Source organism: Archocentrus centrarchus, chromosome 16, assembly GCF_007364275.1.
Source record: "Archocentrus centrarchus isolate MPI-CPG fArcCen1 chromosome 16, fArcCen1, whole genome shotgun sequence".
Classification (NCBI taxonomy): domain Eukaryota; kingdom Metazoa; phylum Chordata; class Actinopteri; order Cichliformes; family Cichlidae; genus Archocentrus; species Archocentrus centrarchus.
In genome coordinates, this window is record NC_044361.1 from 11,230,686 (window position 1) to 11,254,195 (window position 23,510).

Sequence of the window (23,510 nt, forward strand, 5' to 3'; positions counted from 1 at the left end):
TATAGAAGCACTGTATTATTCCAAGTTGGCTGAAGGTGTACAAAGCCATTGAGCTAAATAGTATCAGTATATAAGTCCATAAATATGATCATTTTGAATTTTATTAATGGCCTCACAGTGTCTAAGCAGGCGACCAGCAGTAATAGAATGTGCAAATATTAGGCATAGCACTTGCTCAGGCAATCCCAGCTGGTCTTAACTGTATTCCAGGTTAGCTGATTGTTCAGTGGATACCCTTCTACATATCTGTAAAATCTCGCATAGAGCACGCTATTTAAGCGGCATTAGCATGCCCACAGCTGACGTCCATCTGCAAGCCAATCTGCAACCCGCCTCCACCCGGCTCATCTTTCTCACATTTGTATCTGATTTAATCGATATCATAGGTTCCTGCTGATCTCCCTGCCTCTGGCTGGAGTTATGCTGCAAAATATAACATACTGCAGATGGAACCATCAAATTTTCTTCAGTCTAGAGTGGTCCTGAATGAATGATAATGATAGGCAGCAGACCAGAACTTTCAGCCTCTGGCTGATGCTTGCAGTAGGTTTTCTCACATAATGTAAATCTGTAAGGTTTCATCAGTGTAATATGTTTGAAAGATGTCGCTGTAGCCTTGATGGCATGTGGTTACTCCTAGAGGCTAATATCCAAACGACTGAAGGAAAACGTAGATGCATTAAACAAGGATAAGCAACAAGTCGTGTCTCATGCAGGAGACAACATGCAACTTGGGAACAGCTTTCATAAAGAAAACAGTAAGGGAGAGTTGCTCAAAGTGCACATGCTGCAGTCCACCACGGGGTTGAACTCACCAGTTACAGATTAGAAGAAGCAAGCAATGACCCAGCAGAGTGGAAAGGGGGTGATGAGGGAACAATAGTGGTAGGAGTAAAGCAGAGGAGAAATGCAGAAAGAAAGCGAGAAAATAGAAAGAAGGAAGAGTGGAGGGGTGAGTGGGGAGGTGAAGAAAGCACAGCATTTGTGAAAGTTCAAGAAGAAAAAGAGAGGAGACTAAGAGAGAAAAATCATTGCAAAAGAGGCTGCAGTGCTGAGGAATAAAGCAGTCAGCAGAAACAACAGTTTTACGTCAGACTGTGACCGCAGCACGTCGGTGTCTCATTCATGCAGATGTCAAGCTCACAGCAGGTAATAATAACTAGGTCAACTGTTAAGAGCTCAGCTTTAATAAAGCAAACCAGATTAATGCACGTCAAGCAAGACCTGTGCAAATATGAACAAATTCCTGCATAAAATTCTCTCATTTCACAAGACATGACAATGGCACCAGTTACTAAAATGAAGCAACATAAGATCCACTCACTTGAAGCATCAAAGCCACCAGAGGGTGCTGTTGTGGCGGACAGAGGTTCTGATGCTGCTGCTGCTGCTGTAGCTGGCACTATTGGTACTGCCGCTGCTGCTGCAGCAGGTACTGGTGGCGCTGGCGAAGAAAGTGGGCCCAAGACATCAAAACCCGTCTCCAGGAGGTCGTTCTGAGCTGGAGCCGGAGCGAGGGCTGGAGCCAGAGCTGGGGCGGCAGCAGGAGTGAGGGTGGGGGACATCAAGCCTGAATGATATAGCCGACAAGATTTTACAATCATACTTAGTACTGCATCACCACAATTCATTAAATATGATCCCTCCAAAGGGAACTCATTCACAGCAGTTACAACCCAAGATCTAGTTAGAAAACAAATTTTATATTTAACTTGATTTGAAATAATGATGTGAGTGGTGTAGGAGGGACATGCGATGAGAGATCTTGAATAGAAGAAAGCAGATAAAATAATCAGGCTCCAAAATGTCTTAAAGGTCTCATAGTATCATATTATCGCAACGGAGCACTTTGCTCTCAGCCTGCAGGCTGAATCATAGTTTTCAAAAGTAGAATAAGAGGCAGAACCTTCAGCTATCATACTCCTTGCCTGCAGAATAAGCTCTGAGTTTAGGTTCAGGAGACAGACACCTGCTTTAGTATAAAGATAAGGCTTCAAATGTTCCTGTTTCATAAAACTTATAGGTAGCACTAGCTAAGGAGACCCTGAACCATCCAGGAGGTCTTCCTCCCCACTGACACCAAGTGCTTGGTCATAGGGACATGTTTGGGTTCTTCCACTAATGTTCTAGGATCTTTGCCTTCTAATGTAAAGTGCATTGAAAATATTGAACTGATGCTGGTATTGAATTAAATAAATACTTTTTTTTTCTTCTACACTTTCTTCTGACAACAACAGAAGGAAAATTTACTAACACATTTACTGGTCCAAATGTGACAGTCACATAGAGAAGCAAACAAATGTTTGCAAAGTGTCTGGATGTGATGACATACCTCTAAAAGTTTCATGGTTTCACTGTAGCTAATGCAGAATTGCACCCCCCAGTAGGTTAATCAACAATTCAATAAAGATCTAAATGAGATGGGCCAGACATAGCTATGACATCAGAGGGCGGTCGTAGGGGAAAGACATATTCCAAATGAGTTCTAAGTCAGTCTGGAACAGCTGTGTGATTAATTCAACCAGAACTGCCAAGTCATTACTTTCTGCATGATGTCTTAATCAGTGTAAGACACTCCAATCTCCCACTTGCCAACATGAAAAGTTTTTACAAGACTTTTCAGCACAACTTATTTAAAAATTTCCATCCATTCAGCCTTTTGATTAGCATGAAACACTTTGATGGAACTCCAAATAGTGACAGCTAGAAGAGTCTCACCTCCCAGTAGGTCGTCTCCAGGCCCTCCAGGAGCAGAACTCTGCACTTCCTCCACAGGGCCGCTGAAAGAGTCTGCAGGAGCATCCAATTATCCACAAGGCAGCATGGAGGGCAGAAAGGGGTGAGAGGTCAGCCCTGGTACACAAAATGAGACATGATTGAGGGGTGGGTAGGAAAGAGAATCAAAACATGCCCACCCATGGTTTGCATTCAATAAGGCTGCTAGTTACTGGCCACTTCGTAAAACCCAACTGAACTGAAAATTAAAACTACATTCTGTTGAAAATAATGCACTTAGAGACAATCACATGGGGTAATAATTGTTCTAGGAGCATTATTGGGACCTGCTGCATCTAGGATCTGTAAAATCTAACACAGCTGTTCTGCTAGAGTGCTAGAAACACTCTTGTGAGAACTTACTGTAAAAACTGCAAAAGACACCCCCCCCCCCCAAAAAAAACAAAACAAAACAACAAAAACAAAAAAGAAACACACGAAAACGTCAAATTATATGAGGTACAAAGAACAACAACAGCAATTTTAAACAGTACATTTTGTTGTAGAAGAGATACACCAGTATGGGATTTCAGGTCAATACTGAAATAACACCTGCTTTTCCCCAACCACAGCTTAGGCTAAAAAGGTGACATTAGAGGCTTTTGTAAATGTGTATGTCATAACTTTGCAACTTCAGATTATGTAAAAAGGGTTTGCTTTAAGAGTAAACAGTGAGTCGATGGTTGCTCCGTGATATGGGAATGTTCCCATGGAGGACAAACAAGCTTACCTAAAAACAAAGGGAGGAATGTGTGAGTGAAGTATTTGAGAGGTGAATAAATTGGGTTTAAGTGTGTTTAGTTACCACTACAAGTCTAACAAATCCTTTTATGTATGTGTTGGTGTTGTATGTACAGTACCCAACAGGTCAATGACAGGCTCTGGCTCTGCTTTAGGTGGAGAGGGGGTCTCTGCAGCAGGAACAGAAGCAGGAGCAGGGGCAGGAGCTGGAGGTGAAAACGAATCTGGACAGCAGAGATAAAAACAGACAAAGATTAAATTAAATCAGTTTTTGTTAATGGCAGCTTCATTTCCAGCGAGAGAATCGTCTGCTCATGTGGTTTTATTCTGCCTGTTCTAAAGAACTAAAGCAGACATGCAGAGAGAAAGAAGCAGAAGAAGGAAGCAAGCATCCCTGCATCTTAACTGCGTATCCACATCCTTGAAGCGTGCACCCTTTGGAAGTAGAGGTCTGGTCTGCATGTGCATGCAGACACAAGTACTATGCAAAAACTTGTCTGGCTGCACCCTTCATTAAAAAAAGGAAGGGAAACAGTGATGCAGTAAAGGTAAAGCAGCTTAACTCACCCGTCACAATGTCTCCAGCCGGAGCCGGCTCGGGCAAAGGAGAGGGCCCGCGTGAAACAGCAGGAAGGTCTAATTTACCAACGCAAGCAAGAGGCAGAATACGAGAAAGGAGAAAACCGTGGAGGTTGGGGAGCAAAGAAAAGCATTAGCGTGGCAGGTAGAAAGATTAAAGCATAGAAAGAAAGCAGCCACATGGACAATCCAGTACTTGACGAGTGGGATGCATGCACAGTTGTCATACCACTATGGGGGACAAACCAAGAGGTGAAGAAAAAAAACAGTTGACAGAGGAGTGGACATATAGAAACCGAGGAGATGAAGAGGTTCCACACACAGAGAAATGGATATCAACTCCTGTACCTGCACCAAAAAGGTCTACGCTAGGAGTGGTAGCAGCTTTGGATTCAGTGGTAGGGCTTTGCTCAGGCATAGAATCAAACATATCTAAGAACAAGGACACACAATTATATGTACATTCAGTCCAGTGCATACAGAATGAGTTCAGAAGAGAGATGAAGGGAAAGCAGAGAGAGCAGATATTTTGATTATTAAATGGGTAAGTTGCTGTGTATCTATTCAGTGCAATGCAGAATGAGAGTAAAGGCTGAATATTGCCAAAGTTCAGCATGAAGACAAACTTGCATATTTTCTATCAGAGATAGCCCACAGGACTGGAAATTACTGAGGATTCTGAATATGTCAAATCAGCAATGTGACAAAACACATTAAAGCTGGACTGTGCGTGCTTGTGCTCTCTGAGTAAGCACTGCAGTGTACCATGTTAATAAAATTCAAGAGCTAAGAGATAAGCTGACTAATAGGAGAGTTTAAAAAATATAAAATAAGCTTTTATTAAGCCAGCCCTGCTATTAGCTGTGTGACATTCTGAGCTAAACAGTAATGTTAGCATGCTAACATCACCACAGATGATGCTCTGATATCTCGCTTCTTCAATAATTTAGCATGTTAGAATGCTAATGATTAGCACCAAACACAAAGAGGACTGTCATTTAGCTTTGTGAGTAGTTGGCCAGGGTCCAATATTTACTGGAAAAATTAAAATGCATTTTGATCTCATACTGTTCATTGTACAGGGAAAATGATTGTCTGCATTGAATTTAATGGTAGTACTGTACATCCAAAGGCTGTCAAGGCATTCCATGCTGGGCCTAAGTGGTACTATAAAAAGTAAAGGAATCCAAGGATTTGTACAAACTTTGCGCACAGGTTGTTTTGTTGTTAGTCAAGTAGGTTCAAAGCTGCTTTGTAGATTAACTGAAAGTAATTAACCTTCTGATGAGACTAGATGAGTTATTATAATTAATTAATTATAATTAATCTATTAAGTCCATGACAAGTGATCCACTGGTCATCACCATCACCAAAACTCAGAAATGCCAACCTCATGGTGGTGTTTGAGAAAGGTAGGTGGATGACCAAAGTGAGTGGGTTTAATCTTCTGGGGATCATGAATCTCAGTCTAATAAATCAACATCAGCATAGTAAGATCACTAGAATGGCACCACTAGCATGGCTAAAAGTTTCACAAGCTATACAGAATTCTTATTTTCACATTCACATGCAAGCATTTTGAGCCAGTAATTCACCTGACCTATACGTCTTTCAGCCTTTGAAGCAAATTCTGTTCATGAATTCTGACATTCAGCAATATTCCCTTTTACCTCAGGTGCATAAGCTACAATAATGCATTCTCATCTGCCAGTATCTAAAAACTCTGGTCACAAGCAGGAGAAGAAAACACTTTTCTTCCTTCCAAGTTAGGCAGACTGTTAGTAGTAGTTAATAATCAACACAATTTGAGCCACCTCTGTTAGTAAAAAACAAATAAAATATTTTTATTCTCAAGACATCAAATAAGTACAAGTTTTGGTCCCCATACAATAAATAATATTGGATTTTTTTTCAAAGCAGTACTGGCCTTGGAGAATTTGTTTTAATATTCATCTTTTTTTTTTTACAGAGGAGGCCAAAATGCTTGATTTACTGTAAATGATCTATAACTAAAGGAAAGGTATCATGGAAAATAGAAAAGCAAATTGGAATGTAGGGACTGGGCAAGTTATTATCATTGTCACTATCATCATCATCAGTACCAAGAGCAACACAATCATCATTATCAAGACCATCATCATCATCATCATCATTGTCATAATGCAGGGCAATGCAGTGAGAGGCATAATGAGAGTGAGAGGACTTTACCACCAAAGAGATCTAGAGTCGGGGCAGCTGCAGACTCTGTGGTGGTGTCGGTGGTGGTTGTGGTAGTAGTAGAAGTGGTGGTGGTGGTGGTGGAAGAAGGGGTGGGGGCAGCGGGGGCAGCGATGGGAGCGATGATAGTCGGCGCCTCACTAGAGGTGGGAGGTGTAATGGCGGCAGCATCTGCCCCTGTGTCAGCGGGCTTCATAGCAAACAGGTCCAGCTCTGGAGCAATGTCCGCACTCCCCTCCGTCGTAGCGAAGGGGTCTTCACGAAGAGCAGCAGGTAGGTGGTGTTGAGGAGTTAGGGAAGGGGTTATGATTAGAAAAGAAGGGAATGGGTCAGTGGAGAGGGGGTGGGGTGGGTGGGGGTTGAGGATTTGTTAAAATGACAAAAACTGCAAAAATCATTTTTGTGAGTCTAAATACCCCCGAAGCGCCAAGTTAGAGTCAAAGAATGTAAACCACAAAATGGTAACTCATTAACTTAAGTGCTGCATCCACAAGCTTCAACAGACAAAGTAACAAAATAAAATGGTAATTATGGACTACAGTTAATACTAGAATAATTGCATGATGCCCAATTTGTCTTAAACATGCAACCCTAACCCAAACATCCATGTGTCCCAGAAACACTCTGTGAACACTGCTGCCAATGTAAGAATGAAAGAACATGCTATAAAGACCTTACATCTAATAAAAAACACAGTAAAGTGGTTTCTACTCAGGTAAGCTATATATATGAGTCCTACAGTGACTTGTCTTTCTCTGTGAGAGCATCAATTAAGTTAGACAGAAGACACCAGAACCTTCTTTATATCAAAAATAACATTTGGCCACTTTACTCATCCACAACACAGAATTTTGAACAGTAAGTTATTTTATTTTCACCCGGCAGGCCAAACTCAAGATGATAAAAAAAATAATAATTATTACTTATTACTGAGTAATTGCTGAGTAGTCAACCATTTGCTAGCTACCATTAATTAACTAGCCGTGTAGTTAAGTATCCACGTCCTTTTCTTTAACAAAAATATTTAATGATTAATGATATTTTAGTCAATCTTCTACATTATTTAACTTTGTTATAGCATTATTCTTTATACTTTGAGTGCATAACTGAAAAAAAGAGGCTCTACCTTGGCAGAGTGCTGGCAAATGAGCTAAATGCTCACAGTGACAATAGTGGCAAGTAATGTTGGAAAGTCAGTAAGTTAACATGCAAAGCATGGCTAAAAACAATAACGTAGGCTGTGAAAGGTTAGTAGTTTTGGAGATATCATAAAACAAAGCATTAAAGTACTTTGACCTACAGTACTGAACACAATATAGTGCTGTATAAAGTGTCAGGAACTGAAATCAGTATGATTCAGCCTCTTGTGAACATAAATGTCTGCATAAAACTGGCAGGGTAGATTTCTGTATTTATTAGAATAAGTAAATATTTCACTTATAAAATGTGTAGCTTCAAAGAGGATGTTGGTTTCTGGAGATTACATAAAGCTCTGTAGATGTACTGTAGGCAACACATGGATAAGCATTCTGTAATTAGGGGTATATTTCATGTCCACAGGTTGTATTTATCAATTTTACTAAATATTAACTTCAAACAATGATCAATTTTATATTGGGGCACATTTCTTTTTAATTAACACAAATGGTCAATATGTCCCATCATTTTATTTTGTAGAAATTACATATGCTATACTAGTTGGTTTTTTATTATTATTATTTTGATTTGGTTTTTTTGTTTTTTTTTTTTGTGCTGTCCAATTTGCTAAATGTCAAGTTTTACTATTCAAATTAATGCTATTCCCCTTTTTGTATATAATTTTCATCATTATTTGTTCAAAATAGAATAGGTAGTAGAAAGGTAGTGGAGTTGATCATGGTCATGAAATGACATGTTAGCACCTAGCAGCTAGCACAAGGGGCTAAAATGAAAGAAGTATCAACTGTGTTTCGGCCAACTATCTTACACTCAGGTAACGGAGCAGTATCAGGGTTTGGGCCTATTGTCAGAGTGTATGCTCACATTTAGTGTTTTTGATTAAAAAAACATTTATTATTACTTAATGTAACTGAACGCTATTATATTGTTTAGGTACCATATATGTTACAATGAATGAATAAATAATAACATTAAAGAAGCATTGACCAAAACAATGATTTCATGGCGTGTGGCTCATTTTGATCTGATTCGATGGTTTGAAAGGATGTCAGTTTGAATCATTACAGTCACAATGTTACAACTATAATCTTACACACAATACTATTAAACAGTGTGTTTTGTGTTTTAGGGAGATGCTGAGAAGCACCACCAGATGGTGATTCTGAGAGAATTTATGAAAATAAAATGTTTTAATCTTAAATAAAGGTTTCTTATTTTCTCCAAATGCATCTGGTCAGCTGTGTTACTATTGAGAGCTGTCTTACTTTGTCAGCTGTGTTACATTTGTACATTTTGTGTCATAAATCTTTAAAAAAAAAATTTTTAATGTGCAGCATTTCATTCATGTCTTTTGTTACACAACTTTTGTCTGAAAGAGAGTTGACAATGTTTACTTTCATTTAAATATTTAAAAATTAATTAATGGATTTTGCACTCTATTGGGAAACAACTTCATTATTTAGCAAAAAGAAACACAGATGTTTCCAGTTTTTGGTTGATATGAAATGTATCCCTAATTATAGAATCACTCCAATGCTCTCACTGCTGAAAAGGTAAGCTAACCATTGTGAGAGCTGAAGAGATAAAATGTGGATGCAGGATAAAGTTAATGTTAAGGCATGCTAATTAAACTTAAATATTAATTACTCTGTGGTTACAGTACACTATGCACAATGTACAGTAAAGGATTATTTTTGCATATTGTACAGACATTACACACAGTTGCTTCAGTTTTTCAGCTATGTAAACTACTGAAGGCCAAAGAGAGCAGCTGAATGCAGTAAATAAGACCAAAAATAAAAGATGATTAGCATAACCATCATAATCCAGTGAAGATAATAGTTATAATATATAATATAATGGTGCTTTTTTTTCTGCAGTATTCACTGGGTCAATATTAGGAGGAGAAGAGTCATCGAGATGAAGGAGGCAAGGGTCCATGACTTGGGCATTATAGCGGGATTTGGGGTGAGACAGTAGGACCTGAGGGCAGGTTTGTTCTACTGTCTCCTATGAAAGCAGAAGCAGCTGTAATATAATAAAAGCAACAGCCTTCACATTCGCGCACACATTCGTATATCCACGCACACACATTTGCACAAAAAGCTGTTTTGTCACCCACCAGATCCACCAAATGCATCAGCAACGGGGCCCGCGGCCACGGCGGCAGGACCATCTCCTGGGGAAGGTGCAAACGCATCTAGGGTATTGCAGACGAAAAACAGCCGGAACGCAAACACAAAACGTAACACCCAGACCAACACACCGACACACACATGGATGTATAGAACAGAAGATGAGTAAACAGATGAAATGAACAGGGAAGAAAAATAAGAGGTCAGCATCAGGAAAAAGCAGAGAATACAAGAAATATGCAGCCCTGTAACTGCAGTGATTGATATCATTGCATCATCAGTCACATGATGAGGTTTTTTTTTTTGGGAGGGGGGGCTGCATAATGCTGCATTCAGTGAGTGCACTACCAGTGCAGGCTTGTGAAATGAGGCATGTTGTCACAAGTTACTTGCACTCTGTGACAAGAGGGGAAATGTCAAGTTCAGGGATGGACAGAGGTAGTCTAAAGTTGCTGTTTTAGTAGTTCTCAAAATGTTAGTCAATCTTAAAATGCCAAATTATCATTATATAACATTCAGCTACTCATCATCATCTTGGCATATCAAAGAATCTGTTAGTGAGTCGTAGGAAGAAAATAACTCAGGGTGATAACAAAAGGCAAAAAGTGACAAATCCCAAAAATATGCATTATGATATTACACTAATCACATTCCAGTGGGGTCACAAGGTAAAGCTTCATATTATTAGTTTATTTTGACAATTACTATATGTAGTCTTGGAAATCCAGTGAGAAGTTAGTACTGCACTGCCTCATTTTGGGGGGGGATTTGCCACAGATGGTAAAAGGTTTTTCCCCATTGCTGAGTGAAAAACATGGTGTGTGACAGCAGGACATTAGTGTGTTCATGGCAATCACAAAGCAGGATGTAAAAACATTTCTACAAAAATGATGTACATCAACAGCTCTGCTGCTTTTTTCCCAGAATCCTCAGATATTTCCAACCATAGAATGAAGAAATAGAAATCTATTATTTTATATTACACAAAATAAGGCATAGAGAGGGCACACAGAATGAACTTGGAAGCAAATCTGCAACTTGAGAAATATGTTAAAAAAGATTCTTCATTCAGATGGCAAGAAAACTGCTTAAAGATTAAGGAAACATTTTTCAAAAGAGCTGTGAACACCGCTAAACAACATTTCTAGGCTTTTCAAAGATTTACAGGTAATTATTTTTTGAAAACCAGATATTTAGCTCAGTGGTTCAAATGGTATGGTAATGCGTGTCTCATCTGCTTACTATTATAATATGAATTTTATGTTGTTCTGAAAGTTGCATCAGAAAACAAAATGTAGAAATGTTAAGATCAATGGTTAACCTGATGGGAAAAAAGCCTGGGTATGATAGGACTCTTGGGTATCCAAAAGCAAATCCAAGTCCTCTACAAATGAACTTCATACCAAAGGAAACTTATCACTGTGTAACTAAAGATGAATGGGCTTGTTGCAGAAAAGCAGGCAGGCTGCCATGCTGTGTATCCTGGTCTGCATCGTACTCTCCACCTACACTGACCTCCAAAAAGGTCGATGTCTGTGGCTGAGGTGGTGGCAGTGGTGGTGGCGGCAGGAGCAGAGATGGGCAGCGAAGTGGGCACTGGCACTGGTGCAGCCGCAGCCGCAGCTGCAGCTGCAGCCGCAGCCGCAGCGGTGGTGGAACGAGCAGGGGCTATGGGCGGGGCAGCCACGGGGGCAGCAGCAGCTGCAGCATCAGCAGATTCTTTCTTTGCCAGGAGAGATTTGGAAGCTCCATCAGCAGAGGCTGGAGTCGCTACATGGGTAAACCCAATCCAAACGCCACGACCCAGTCACAGCCCCCAAAAGAGAGAAAGTAACAGCGAGAGAGAAAAAGGGGGAAAAGGAGCAAGACGCCCGCATCAAAGTGATTGAAAAGTTAAAGAAGTTCAGAACTGCAGTGTGGAAAGAGAATAACGCTGAGGATGTGGGTGCTAAATGTGAAAATAGTTTTGTTTGTTGGGAAAATACAGGTTGAAAGCTAAGTTGCAGAGTGAAAAATCTAACGCCTGTAGGCAGCGCTGTCAACAGAGTACTCACCCTGAGCCAAGAGATCTGCAAAACAGCAAAAACAGAGACATAGTTTAAAAATATGGAGATGTTCAAAAAAATTACTATTTTTTGTTTAATTTGAGAGCTGTCAGCCTTTTACAGGAAAAGCCAGAAAAGCAGAGATGGGACAAAAGGAAATCCAATTAAGTGAAAGGGTCAAGGCTGGACCATAGCCACGGTTAAAGTATCAGAGGAAAAACAGCTGAACAGCTTTAGAACTGTAATTAAAACCACAAGAAGTTCCACATTGTGGAGCCCAATTTCTTCTTCTACTATAGGGAACTGACTTTCAGTAAAAGCCCAGAGTTCCTTCTATTATTTTTTTTATTTTGTTTCTGCACATTTACTATAAACTGTAAACCAAAGCATACTGCAGGGTTTTCCATTAATTTTCTTCTTTCTCCTTCTTGGTTTTCATTCACTCTATTGTGGCAATAAAATCACTTTGCAGTGACCTTGTCTCACTGTATGCTTTGGAAAATGGGACCCATAATGTAAAGTAAAAGTGTTTGTAGTTAATGAAATGAAACATTAGAAACATCTGATTTAATATAAAATAAGTCTGTTAAATATGCTCTTTCACTGAAGTACATTAAGTTAAGGACATTTAATATCAGTAAAATCCTCCCTCGAACACTGACTGTTCTGTCTCAGCTGAGCAACCATAACCTGACACTGAGTTTGTTAAACTTTATATTTCTCAGTATGTTAAAGAGCTGGATATAAGGCTGTACTGCAGGACAAGAGATACTCAGTATTTTACACCTCAGAAGGTCTGGTCTAACATCAGCTATAAATTTTAGCATGTGGAGCTAAGTAGCCTAATTCTTACAGCAGGGTTATTTCTGAAGCCAAGAAGTACTGTGCGAAGCAGCAGTCTATTTCAGCAAATTCAGTGACTCCACCACCCAATAAACTTGATTTTTCTTGCTCAGTGTGTTTTATGCTAAAATAAAATGGCTACTTTTTTATGTTTTGCTAGTCTACTCTTCTTCTGCACATTATATTCTTGGCAATGGAGAATCTTCACCAGTTGATTGGTACACTCACAATTTCTGACGCAAAGTGCGACTGTATCTTGATTCAGGGCTTTTCAGATGATCTGACTGGTTTGCACTAGTGATTGAAATCTGGTGTAATCCTGGACACATCGCTGCAAAAGAATGCTTCTGTGACTTGAATGCTGAACTGTTAGCTGTCTTTGCCGTCTGAATGCAGTTTGAATGAATACACTGTGCGGATTCCTCCATCAGCTGACACAAGGACAGACACGGGAAACCCTGTTCATAACTCAAACATCTGTTCGGTCATGTGTGTAAGCACAGATTGTTGATCTGTCTGAGATATAAACAAATAAGCTAAGCAGCCAAATGGGGGGTATGTTAGATCAAAAGCTGATCTTACAGTTTAACTTATAATACTGTATAATACCAGTGTTCTGTTTGTTTACTTCTATGTCCTCTACATGGATCATTGGCTGATGGGGATGCTGACTTTTTGCCTAAAAATGTAGATATAAATAGTTGAAGCTGGAGAGTGACTGTACTCCCAGCTTCAAGGTAAATGACACAGCATGACAGAGAAACTACAATGAATGTGTTGTGGGGCTACAGCTAGGTCAGGCATGTCTGTAACAGCCCTTAGCATCCATTCATTTATAAGGCACCTGTTCTAAGATTTTAAATTTAAAAACTAATGCTACTGTATTAAAGCTGCTAATATCAGAATGACCTCACCTCCCCATCCAGTTGTAGAGGAAGTGGCTGCAGCGCCTCCTGCTGACGAGGAGGACATGGGATCTAGATCCAACAGGAACCCATCATCAAGTGCACTGAACACAGAGGAAGAACGATAGAGGGGGGTGCTTCAACAGAGGGAATCCATTTATAACACATTTACAACACTTCATAGTGACTCTTACTTGCTGGTAGTGGTGGGGACTGGTGCAGTGGGAGTGACAGAGGGTGGAGGAGGCTTGGCAGGCGGCACAGGACGGGCTGGAGGCCCACCGGCGGCAGCGGGAGGTGCGGGCTTGGCTGGTGCAGAAGCTGCTGCTGCTACCGGCGCGCTGTTGTTGGCAGTAGCATCCTGCCGCAGAGGACAACCCCCCCAACATTAGATGATGACACGTTTAAATAAGCTGATGTGATTCAACAGCTTTTTAAACATATGAATTCACAATAAATCGCTACCTGTCTAAAGCAAAAAAAACGGTTAAAGGGTGAAGCCCTTGATTTGAGATTTCAGTAACTGTATTTTGACTCTGAAAAGTGTCACATATAAATAAAGACTCCTATTATCAGCATTACATTATGATTATCATGAAACAAGCTCACCTTTGTGGGCGACCTGCAAAAATAACAACAGCAGATGAGTTAATGAGTATATTGCTGTACATAATGAAAGCTAATGGCTGCTACTGAGACAGGAGGCAAAGTGGCAGCTTAAATATCACTTGGCCATTTTCAGGCAGGAAGCATTTCAAAGCAAAGCCATTAAGCAAACATCTCAAATTAATGGATCCATGCTGCACCGCTGAATTACAGCTTCGTGGCCCCAGCTCCACTTGAACAAAGCTTTTCTTTTCGACATAACACTCAGAAAGTAAGCGCTGAATGATTTTTGTTGACATGTGACTAAAGCTTTGTAAAAGTTGGGCCTGACTGTACAGTAGGGTGATAACAAAGGTGTTACGGTAGTGAAGACATGCGCAAAAAGGCAAGGCCTCTCAGGGCTCCAAATGATTCGGGGCTCTGAGATGTGAAAATAATTCTGTAGAACAGCATCTTAAACAAAACTGCACTCCAAAAGTTACAGATACCAATGTTCAGATGCCATGTCTATAGAATTACTGAATAATAGTAATAATAATAATGATGATGATAAGAATAAAAAGAATAATGTTAACCTCAAAACATTCATCAGTACAATGATGGTGAAGTAACATTTACAAGTCCTACTCTCATGGACAGAGAATACTTACTTGTCCTCTCTGAGTTGTGTAAAGATAAGAGGAAATGACGTGTTAAGAGAAGCACGAGTGAATATTACTACAGATAAATGAATCCCCTGCAAAATACACTGCTGTTAAAAAGAAAACAAAACAGGCTGCCAATGGATCTACTTACGGTTTCTTCCCCTCCAGAGTGTTGAGGTGAGTCTCCAGAGATGCCAGAAGGCTTTCGGGGGCCTGCAGAAAAATAAAGAGAGGGGCTACTGGTGCCTTGAACACAGGCAGCATGTTGTGTACATATAGAAAGGTATGAGAACAGAGCAGGGCACACAGAGTAATGTGTCATATTTGGATTGCGTGAATGCCTCACCAGGCCTTTGACATGCTGGCTATAAAGTGGAAGGACAGCACCTGGATATCATTTGTGAGAAATTTCTGTTTTACCAGATATGATCTATGTTTGAAAGATAACCTAGGTTTGTCTGATAGGCTGCAGACTGGCTAGTATCCTGATGGCTGTTCTGACTTCTCGTGTTCCTGCCTGATGCTCTGATAACTGTCTTCCCTGCTCAGTTTTATTTCCTATGTATAATCTAATCAACATTGACTCAGCAGCACTGACTCTTGGAACACCTCACTCTATTTTCATTTTCCTACATCTCTGAATGTACTGCTCCAAAGTGAACTTCAGACTGGCACATTGCCTTACCTATGACCTGAGTTTTAACACATTAGGGTTGTAAAGTTATCTTATTCCTCACTGACTGCCTGCTTGTTCCAACACTTAATTAAATCTATAAAATGCAAGTTATTTTTGAGCGCTAGATTGTTTTTCCTTATTATGTTTCAAATACATTTCTTATGATACAGACCAGTAAGCACAAACAGACAAGTCTGCTTTATGCTGGTTTCTGTTGGGACATTGCATCAATTTTTTTAACCGTCACAATACTGTAAAATTATCTTTGGTTGTTGGTATACAGTACTGTGCAAGTCTTGAACAACCATTCACTCATTTATATTTTGCTAGGAAAATGGGAAATATTGCAATGATTCAATGAAATACGTGCAAACGTGAATGGAAATGTGGTATACAAGCCAAAAACAGAGTCTGTATCATTCTAATGAGCTTGACAGTCAATATTTGATATGACCATCTTTATTCCTCAGCATAGCCTGTAATCCCTTAAGCTGTGTCAACACTGGAAGCAATTCGCTTGTCATGCATCGTTCTGAAGTTGATGGTTGGTCACTTGTGGACATTCCAGGATCCTAAGCAGCCCTCTAATGCATTTACTACAATCAAAAGTATCCTTCATTTTCATTGGTACTTGCTTGCCTGGAAGATGAGAAAAAATTTATGTTGGATCCTGTCCATTTTGTGTTGCTGGAGTCCTGAAGTCCTGTTGGCTGCCTTTAGTTCTGTTCTCTGTCACGATGATCCCAAACTGCCTCAATAATGTTGAGGTCCAGGCTCTGGGGAGGCCAATCCGAGACTGACAGTGTTACACTGTGTTAGTATCCAGGTGTTTTTATTGCATTGGCAATGTGTTTGGGATCATCAACATGCTGAAAAAAAAAGTCGTTCCCATTCAGCTTTCCAGGTGGTATTGCATGGTGGATCAAAATCTGATGGTAATAATAATCAATTTGTACCTCCCTTATGACCTTCCCTGTATATATGTATGATGAGTTGAACTGAAAATGTAAAAGTTGGATTCATCACTCCATCAGACCTGTTGCCACTGATTTTCAGTCCAGTTCTTGTGTAATTTGGCATCCCGCCGCCTTTTCTCCCCGTTTCCCTTCTTAAAGAATGGCTTCTGGACAGCCGCTGAAACCATTTGTGAAGAGGCTTCAGTGAATGGTAGATGCATCAACTGAAGGGCCAGATGCATCTCTCGGGTCCCGTCAGGGCTTTGCTGTGTGTTTGTTTTTTCCTTTTTCTTAAGGACATGACTTTCAGATTCTGCTTCTGTTATCCTCTTACTGTCCACTTAGAACATACAGCACAACATGCCAAAATATTCCAAGATTTTGGCTAATAGCTCCTTGGGAATCACCTTGTTGGTGTAAAAATACAATTTTATCCCTGTCAAACTGTCACTGCAATTTTTTATAAATTTAAAGAAATGGGAACAAATTATGTGTTTTTGCAATAGCTTCTAGCAACAAAATGCCTAGAGATATAATTTACAATTGGTTCTTTGTGGAGACACAACATTTTTTTAATGCTTGAATGGTTCATAAATCAGTAGCTTAACAAACAAACAAACAAACAAAAACATTCCTCTGCAAATGGTCAGGTAAAGGTATTGGACTGAAAATGAGTGAAAAAGCAGTCAGTGTCCTTTGACTACTTTAAAAACAAAGTTTGGTTCTTTGGAAGCAAAATCTAAACAAATAAGGGTGGCTCAAGACTTCCATAGCAGTATACATAGTAAAATGGACAGGAATTGATGTTTGTTATACAAGCACTGGGACACCACATTGGGAATAGAGCAGGATACAGTAGCAACAGAAGAAACAGAGGCTTAATCTTCATGCGAATAAACAGAACGTAGTCCCACCTGGCAACGATGCAAAGCTGCACGCCCAATCAAGCTAAATTGAGTGTAATCACCCCGTGATATGCAGCAAAAAGAACTAGTAATAATATCTAGCAAAATTCTTAAGAGGTCAAAGCAAAAGTTTTTTTGTTAAAACAGTAACCATCCACCCATTCTCTTTCGCTTATCCTTTTGTGTGTGTGTGTGTGTGTGTGTGTGTGTGTGTGTGTGTGTGTGTGTGTGTGTGTGTGTGTGTGTGTGTGTGTGTGTGCGGGGGTTGGGGGGGCTGGGGCTGGAGTCTATCCCAGCTGTCAGAGGGCGAAAAGCAGGGTATCTAATCCAATAACATTTTCCTTAATTCACTGTTCAATTTCCTGGATCTATCTATTCAAAGCTCCCTTTTCTGTTATCCTTAAAAACTGAAGACTTACAAGGCAGCAAAGCTCCTAATTTTGTCTTGGGAATGAGAGGGATGGATAGTTCATTATCACCCTGGGACTTTAAAATGTCTGCCCTCACTACCGAGTAAAAACTTGGCTGCTCTCTAGACAGAGCAGAATTATAACTGTTTAACTCAAAGCTTTGACAAATACAATGATGACTCTCATTTCAGGAGGCCACTATGAAAGTTGCTGAACCGTCAGATGATGGATCATTTCTAAATTGATTTGCTGCTCTAACAAAACAAATTGTGCATGAGTGATGACATAACAGCAGAGCTCTAAAGTTAGTCAAAGGTAAAATTATTCGGTCTTGTTTGTGCTGATCTAACTCCCTCAGGAAGGAATGAGAACAGAAACTGGTAAATGAGACTGAGATAAATGTTTCAGTTTTGGTAGACTGATCCAGTTTCTTCTCCTGCACTCATCAGCTGCAGTTTATCACCAGTACAGCATCTCATATTCTAAGACAGGTGAGACTGATGTCTGTAAATTAGCCTGTAATGATCAATGATGCCCTCGACAATGACAATTTATTGCAGATGACTTCTCACATTGACTGGTAAAGGAAACTGTGGGAATTTGGATCACTGAGAGCACATCCTCATGTTACAGTATGGCCACCATCTGAATAGCATTCATATTCTCTGCTAGTGTCAGAAACATCAAGAAGTTCATCCCAAAGGAAGCAAAGATTAAAGAATTTCTCTGCAGGCAGGACATCAGGATATGTTGCTATCAGGTGTTGCTGCCATACCATGTTTATATGCTTCCCACACCTCGTACTTAATGGAGGGACAGTACAAGAATGTAAGATATCATAAAGGTTAATGAAAAAAAACATAAGGAAAATACAACATTGAAATATTTTGTGAAATGGGCTTATTTGCATGTTTGACATGTATAAGATGTTTCAGGTGTAGATAAATATGAAGCTAGAGCTAGGAAGCAGTTATTTAGCTTAGCATAAATACTGGTCCATATGGGGGGAAAAAATCCATTAAAAAACTTGCCATAAAAACCACAACCTGCTCTTTTTGCCTTTATTAAAAATAATATTCATTTAACTCCATGTTGCTAAGAATGAGAAGAAGCACTTAAGAAACACCTCATTTTTAGCATGACATTGGTATTGAAATTCTCAGCTAACTCTCAGCAAGTATGGAAACAGACATATTAGCTAAAACATACTAGTACAATAGAGGAGATTAACGCTAACATGAGCTAGCCTTGTAACGCTTATGAGAACTTACATATTTTGCTCATTCCTTCAGTCTGCCACCCGACCTGCATGGTCAAATAGAGCTGTTCTATTATGTTTCAGTGCATCTGTTTTTGCAGCTTGCTCAGCAGTGACCTAACAAGCTTACAATTAGTTAGAGAGCACTACAGCATGCTTTTCATGCATGTCAACCACGCTGCCATGTCTAAAGAGGGAGTTTCCACAGCAGAACAGAGCTTTCAAGACTGCAACTGATTCAGGAAACAGCAGGAAAATTAGGTTTCTCATCCTGGGAATTACTTATTATAAATCAGGAATCAGATTAGGAAAAAATAATCTTGTGGCTCTATGGCTGTCATGGAAACTAGTAACAATCTGCCCTGTTTTATACAGCTATTGAACCAAAACTAGCTCTGCAAAATCAGCCGCCTGATCAGCAGCGTTGCTCAGCATGTCACAGCTTTCATCCAGCTGGCTCTTCTAGTCACATCATCCCACTTTGCCAGAGCGCCCGGTGTATGTCTGCTGGGTCTGCACTTACTGTGCAGTGTGTGCTTCAATTCAGTGCACTCAATGAGAGTTTAAATGGTGACCTTCCCTAAGCTGCTTGCTCCCAAAGCTAGCTCTGTGCACTACTCACTACTCACACACTCAGCCTGAATGATCAATCTGCATCTCTGAAAGTGAAAGGAGAAGGGGAGGCACAGAGGCCATCAATCATCAAACAAGCACAGCTTATTGGTTGTGTGGGGGTTGCATGGTTCCTGTGAATTTCTGATTGTTATAAAGTGGGAGCAGTTGTGGTGGACACAGCAGGAGAAACAAATAGATAGTAGCTTTAGACATTCATGTTACATGCGAGATCGTTAGAAAGACCTCACCGCTGACATGCTCTGTTAGTTTCTAGTCTAAAAGAATATCATATATCCAAAAAGAATGGCCATTTATTGAAAATAAATCAAAGTCACAAAAAACGGTTTTGACAGTCTTACCTTAGTGAGCTCAGGTATGTCGTTTTTGTCTATTCCCACTTCCTGTAAAAGAAAACAGCAACACGTAAGATAACAACTGCCAGAAAGTGCACAAGCTACCAGCCAATCAGTGACACCAGGCGCTCAAACGGTTACCTCAGCAATTTTGAAGAATTCAGAAACCCGAGTCATTCTTGTCAGGAACCGCTTGTAGATCTCAAGCCCATCTTTACACTGGCTTCTCTTCATCTGAAAAAATTTTTCTAGAAAAAAAGAAGGTTGAAATGTGCTTTATCTCCCTAAAGTTGAAGAATAGGTCCAACCAATTAAAGAAGTACTGACCACAAACCTCTAAGCTCTTCATATTTCTCTGTGGTATACATAGCCAAGGTTTCCACAAACACACTGGCTAGCCACACCATTGCAAGGGGTGAAAAATCTCTACATTATCATATTGTTAGAAAAAAAGTATTTGCCACCTATTTTTTCTTACAGCAGTGGTGTTAGAAATGAAATTCTTTACATGATGCATAAATATGGGCCATTCACACCAACTCATACCAATAAAGGTCAGGGGTGATTCTTTACCTAACAGGTTGATGATGCCGTCATTGTAGCAGGCATATAACTTGATCAGATCTTTGAAGAGTAGGAGAAAGCAGGCATTTATCACTCCATTGTTGAGATCCTTTGGATGCACCTGAGGTGATAAATATATCTGAAGTCAAAATCTGGTTTGGCTTTTGAGGGAGAGTTGATAATATTTTGTTAATATCTTTCTAAGACCAGTCTTTTCATTTAACAAAGTCAAATTACTACACATAATTGATAAAAATTTTCACGTCCTTCTTCGATCTTCAAAATGGTCTGGCAGGTTACCAGGCAAGTAGGCACATTTACCAGTCCCTGCAGCAGCACAACAGCGGATGCATCTCCAGGTTTAATTTTGGGGTGGTCATCTTGTAGGTCTTCCCCCTCTAATGTTAAAGCTGAACTATAACTCTGAAAACAAAAATACTGGCGACTGCTAGTTCTACCCCTCAGCCTCCTGGCAGTAGAATCTTTAGGTGGCACAAATCACCTGGAAGTACAAGTTCTAGAGCACATAATTACCAGATCTCAGTAGATCTTAATGGGGTGCATATGAGGGTTAGTGGCTTTATTCACCATATCAATTCAAAAACAATGGTTAAGTAAGAACCAAGAATAAGAAATGCTAGAGTCATAATAAATATAAACCCCTGGGAATACTGTTGTTTGTCATTGGCATTGGATGAGTTTCAGACACCCTGGACATAATTTTTTTATTGGCAAAACAAAGTAGCCTTCGCAATCACTTAAAAACACAGATTTTATGTGTTGCAGCAGCAAATGCTTATCAATGTAAAAAGAAAGGTCCTGCCTGCTGGGTCACTCCAAAACACCATGTCACGAGAAGCGAACATAATTCATTAAGCCTTAATGTATGAATGTTCTCATGACAGTATACATGACCCAAACAGTGATTATACTTCACTGACTGCTATTTGTCAAAGGCCTATTTAAACACATCGACTCTCCTTATTTGTAATTGGTAACAAACAAACAAAAAAATTTAACTTAAATCAATGCACCATATGAGTAAGTCCTTTGAACCTCATCATCATTTTAACTACAAACTGCAGCAATATTGACAAAACATTCCAGATCATGTTCACATAAAAGGCAAAAGAAAAAAATCAAAAATGAAACAATAAGTGTGGAACATCTTTTAACACTTCTGCTTCAAACTGCGCTCTGGCCTGAAAATCCACACACTTACAGCAATCTGACAGCAGAAGGATCATTATCATTGTGAAAATCCACTGAATGCAAATTGGGAAAAAGCTTTGATTGTTATTTTGTCAAAAGACTGAAACAGTGGTGCTCATATAGGTACATATTTTACTGAGCCACTGGGAAACCTGCAAAATGAAAAATGCAGGAATTGTATCAAAGTTGCCAAATTCCAAACTGTCAGAGATTGTCAACAGATGTACCTTAGCTATCACTATGAGATCCTTCTTGAGTAAATACACCAATTATATAGTTTTTAAAAAAAATCCTTCTCCAGCTATTGCGTTCACAAGATTTTCAGTAAATTTGACCTCTGACCAAGGTCACCCAAATTCAAACTCATCTGAGCTTTTTAGTAAATGCAGCTGTGGTATCAATTTGAAAATCCTATGTCACCTTGTTCTCGAATTATGTTCCAAAGTTGGATAGTCCACAGCGCCCGCTGTCTGCCCAGCGAGGTGATAACAATACAAGTTCCTAAAATCTGCGGGCCTGTGGATTTTTTTCTTGCATATTCAGTTCAAATTTCAATTGCTTTTTATACAGGAATGCAGTGCAGCATTTAGTGTCTTTTTGTGTTTTTTTCTTTTGTACTGGTGCTACACCAATTGGCCACAACAAGAAAACCTCCTCCATCCATCCGGCCATCTTCAGAAAAGCTTTAATGAGTAAACCACCAATCAGGACTGAAAACTAATTTCAACCCTCTGAATATCCTCAAATGTACAATGTGAAATGACATATAAAACCTTTATTACAGACGGTGCTACAGTACACAGTTTTCTTAAAGCCATTTAGCTTATATCTTGAATGCAATGTGAAGATACCTTGCAATGTGACATTGTCACCTATTAGCAGGTGTCACTCACCTCAAAATCCAACAGGGCGTCGATCTGGCTCTGCAGAGTAGGCATTCCTTTCAGCAGCTTCTCTACTGACATGGTCCTCATCACACCCTCAGCTCTGAGAGAGAAAGAAATGGAAACTGTGAGGTTTAAGCAGCAGCTCTCTGAAACATTTAGAGCTTGGTGAGAAAGCAAATATGAAACCCGCCTTTGTCACACATAGAGTATCTGCCACTGTGTCTCATCTCTATTCTGTCTTTATTCTTAAATCAGTTTTTCAGTGGCAGTTTATCTAGCCAGTGGGACCTTGTGTCTGCCAGCTAAACAGAGCTGTCCCCTCTGTGAGCATGAGTAATAACCCTCTCTGTATTCATCTCTACAGGTCAGTAAAGCCATGCACTTGGCTCAGTGCCAGGCAGGAGGCGATGGAGCCCATCCTACTCATCAACATGGCCCCTGTGACTGGGATGTGTGCTATTCTGACTGCAACTCCTATAGGTGTACTTTCTGGTCTCAGCTAAGCTAAAAAAGCATGTTAAAAGATGAAAAAGATCAATAACTGTCAGGACTCGAGGAGGAAGAGGACACACAAGCGGTGGCTGATGAAAGCAAGGTGCAAGTTTATTTACAGTGATTGATAGAGGTGCAAAGACAAGGGGGTCCAGGAAGGCGAGGGGGGAGGCGGCTGAAGCGGGTCGAGAGGCTGAAGGAATTCCCAGGTGGTGAGGGGCCAGCTGTGGTACGGCGTGGAGCGGCGGGTTGACGAAAAGCCGGGGTTTCCGAAAGGACGAGCAGGAACTGACACGGGGATTGAGAAGTAGTCAATGATCCAGCGAAGAGTGATGGTCTGCTGGCAGCTTAAAAAGACCCTGCCTGATGGCTTGATCCGTAGCAGGTGTGGTGATCTCCGCCCTAGGGAGGCGGAGACACCGGAACCTCCGCTGTGGCCCGCAGGACAAACACACATGTATACAGACACACACACACGCAGACCCTCCCCCTAGGTTATGACAGTACCCCCTCCTCAACGGGAGCCTCCTGGCG

At 40.2% G+C, this 23,510-nt stretch overlaps 1 protein-coding gene across 1 annotated transcript in view; it reads right to left on the reverse strand.

The window, feature by feature from the left end:
* snap91a (synaptosome associated protein 91a) overlaps nt 1-23,510 on the reverse strand; it is a 59,833-nt gene that overhangs the window by 3,517 nt on the left and 32,806 nt on the right. Inside the window, exons 5-22 of the mRNA XM_030749430.1 lie at nt 22,491-22,584; nt 20,395-20,506; nt 19,963-20,069; nt 19,828-19,869; nt 14,800-14,861; nt 14,655-14,663; nt 14,008-14,020; nt 13,593-13,759; nt 13,408-13,502; nt 11,660-11,674; nt 11,121-11,375; nt 9,593-9,670; nt 6,304-6,567; nt 4,444-4,527; nt 4,084-4,152; nt 3,636-3,740; nt 2,719-2,790; nt 1,325-1,570 (exon numbers count right to left, since the gene is read on the reverse strand). Of these exons, the coding sequence (XP_030605290.1) occupies nt 1,325-1,570; nt 2,719-2,790; nt 3,636-3,740; nt 4,084-4,152; nt 4,444-4,527; nt 6,304-6,567; nt 9,593-9,670; nt 11,121-11,375; nt 11,660-11,674; nt 13,408-13,502; nt 13,593-13,759; nt 14,008-14,020; nt 14,655-14,663; nt 14,800-14,861; nt 19,828-19,869; nt 19,963-20,069; nt 20,395-20,506; nt 22,491-22,584 (1,889 nt within the window). The remainder of the gene's footprint in view (nt 1-1,324; nt 1,571-2,718; nt 2,791-3,635; nt 3,741-4,083; nt 4,153-4,443; nt 4,528-6,303; nt 6,568-9,592; nt 9,671-11,120; nt 11,376-11,659; nt 11,675-13,407; nt 13,503-13,592; nt 13,760-14,007; nt 14,021-14,654; nt 14,664-14,799; nt 14,862-19,827; nt 19,870-19,962; nt 20,070-20,394; nt 20,507-22,490; nt 22,585-23,510) is intronic.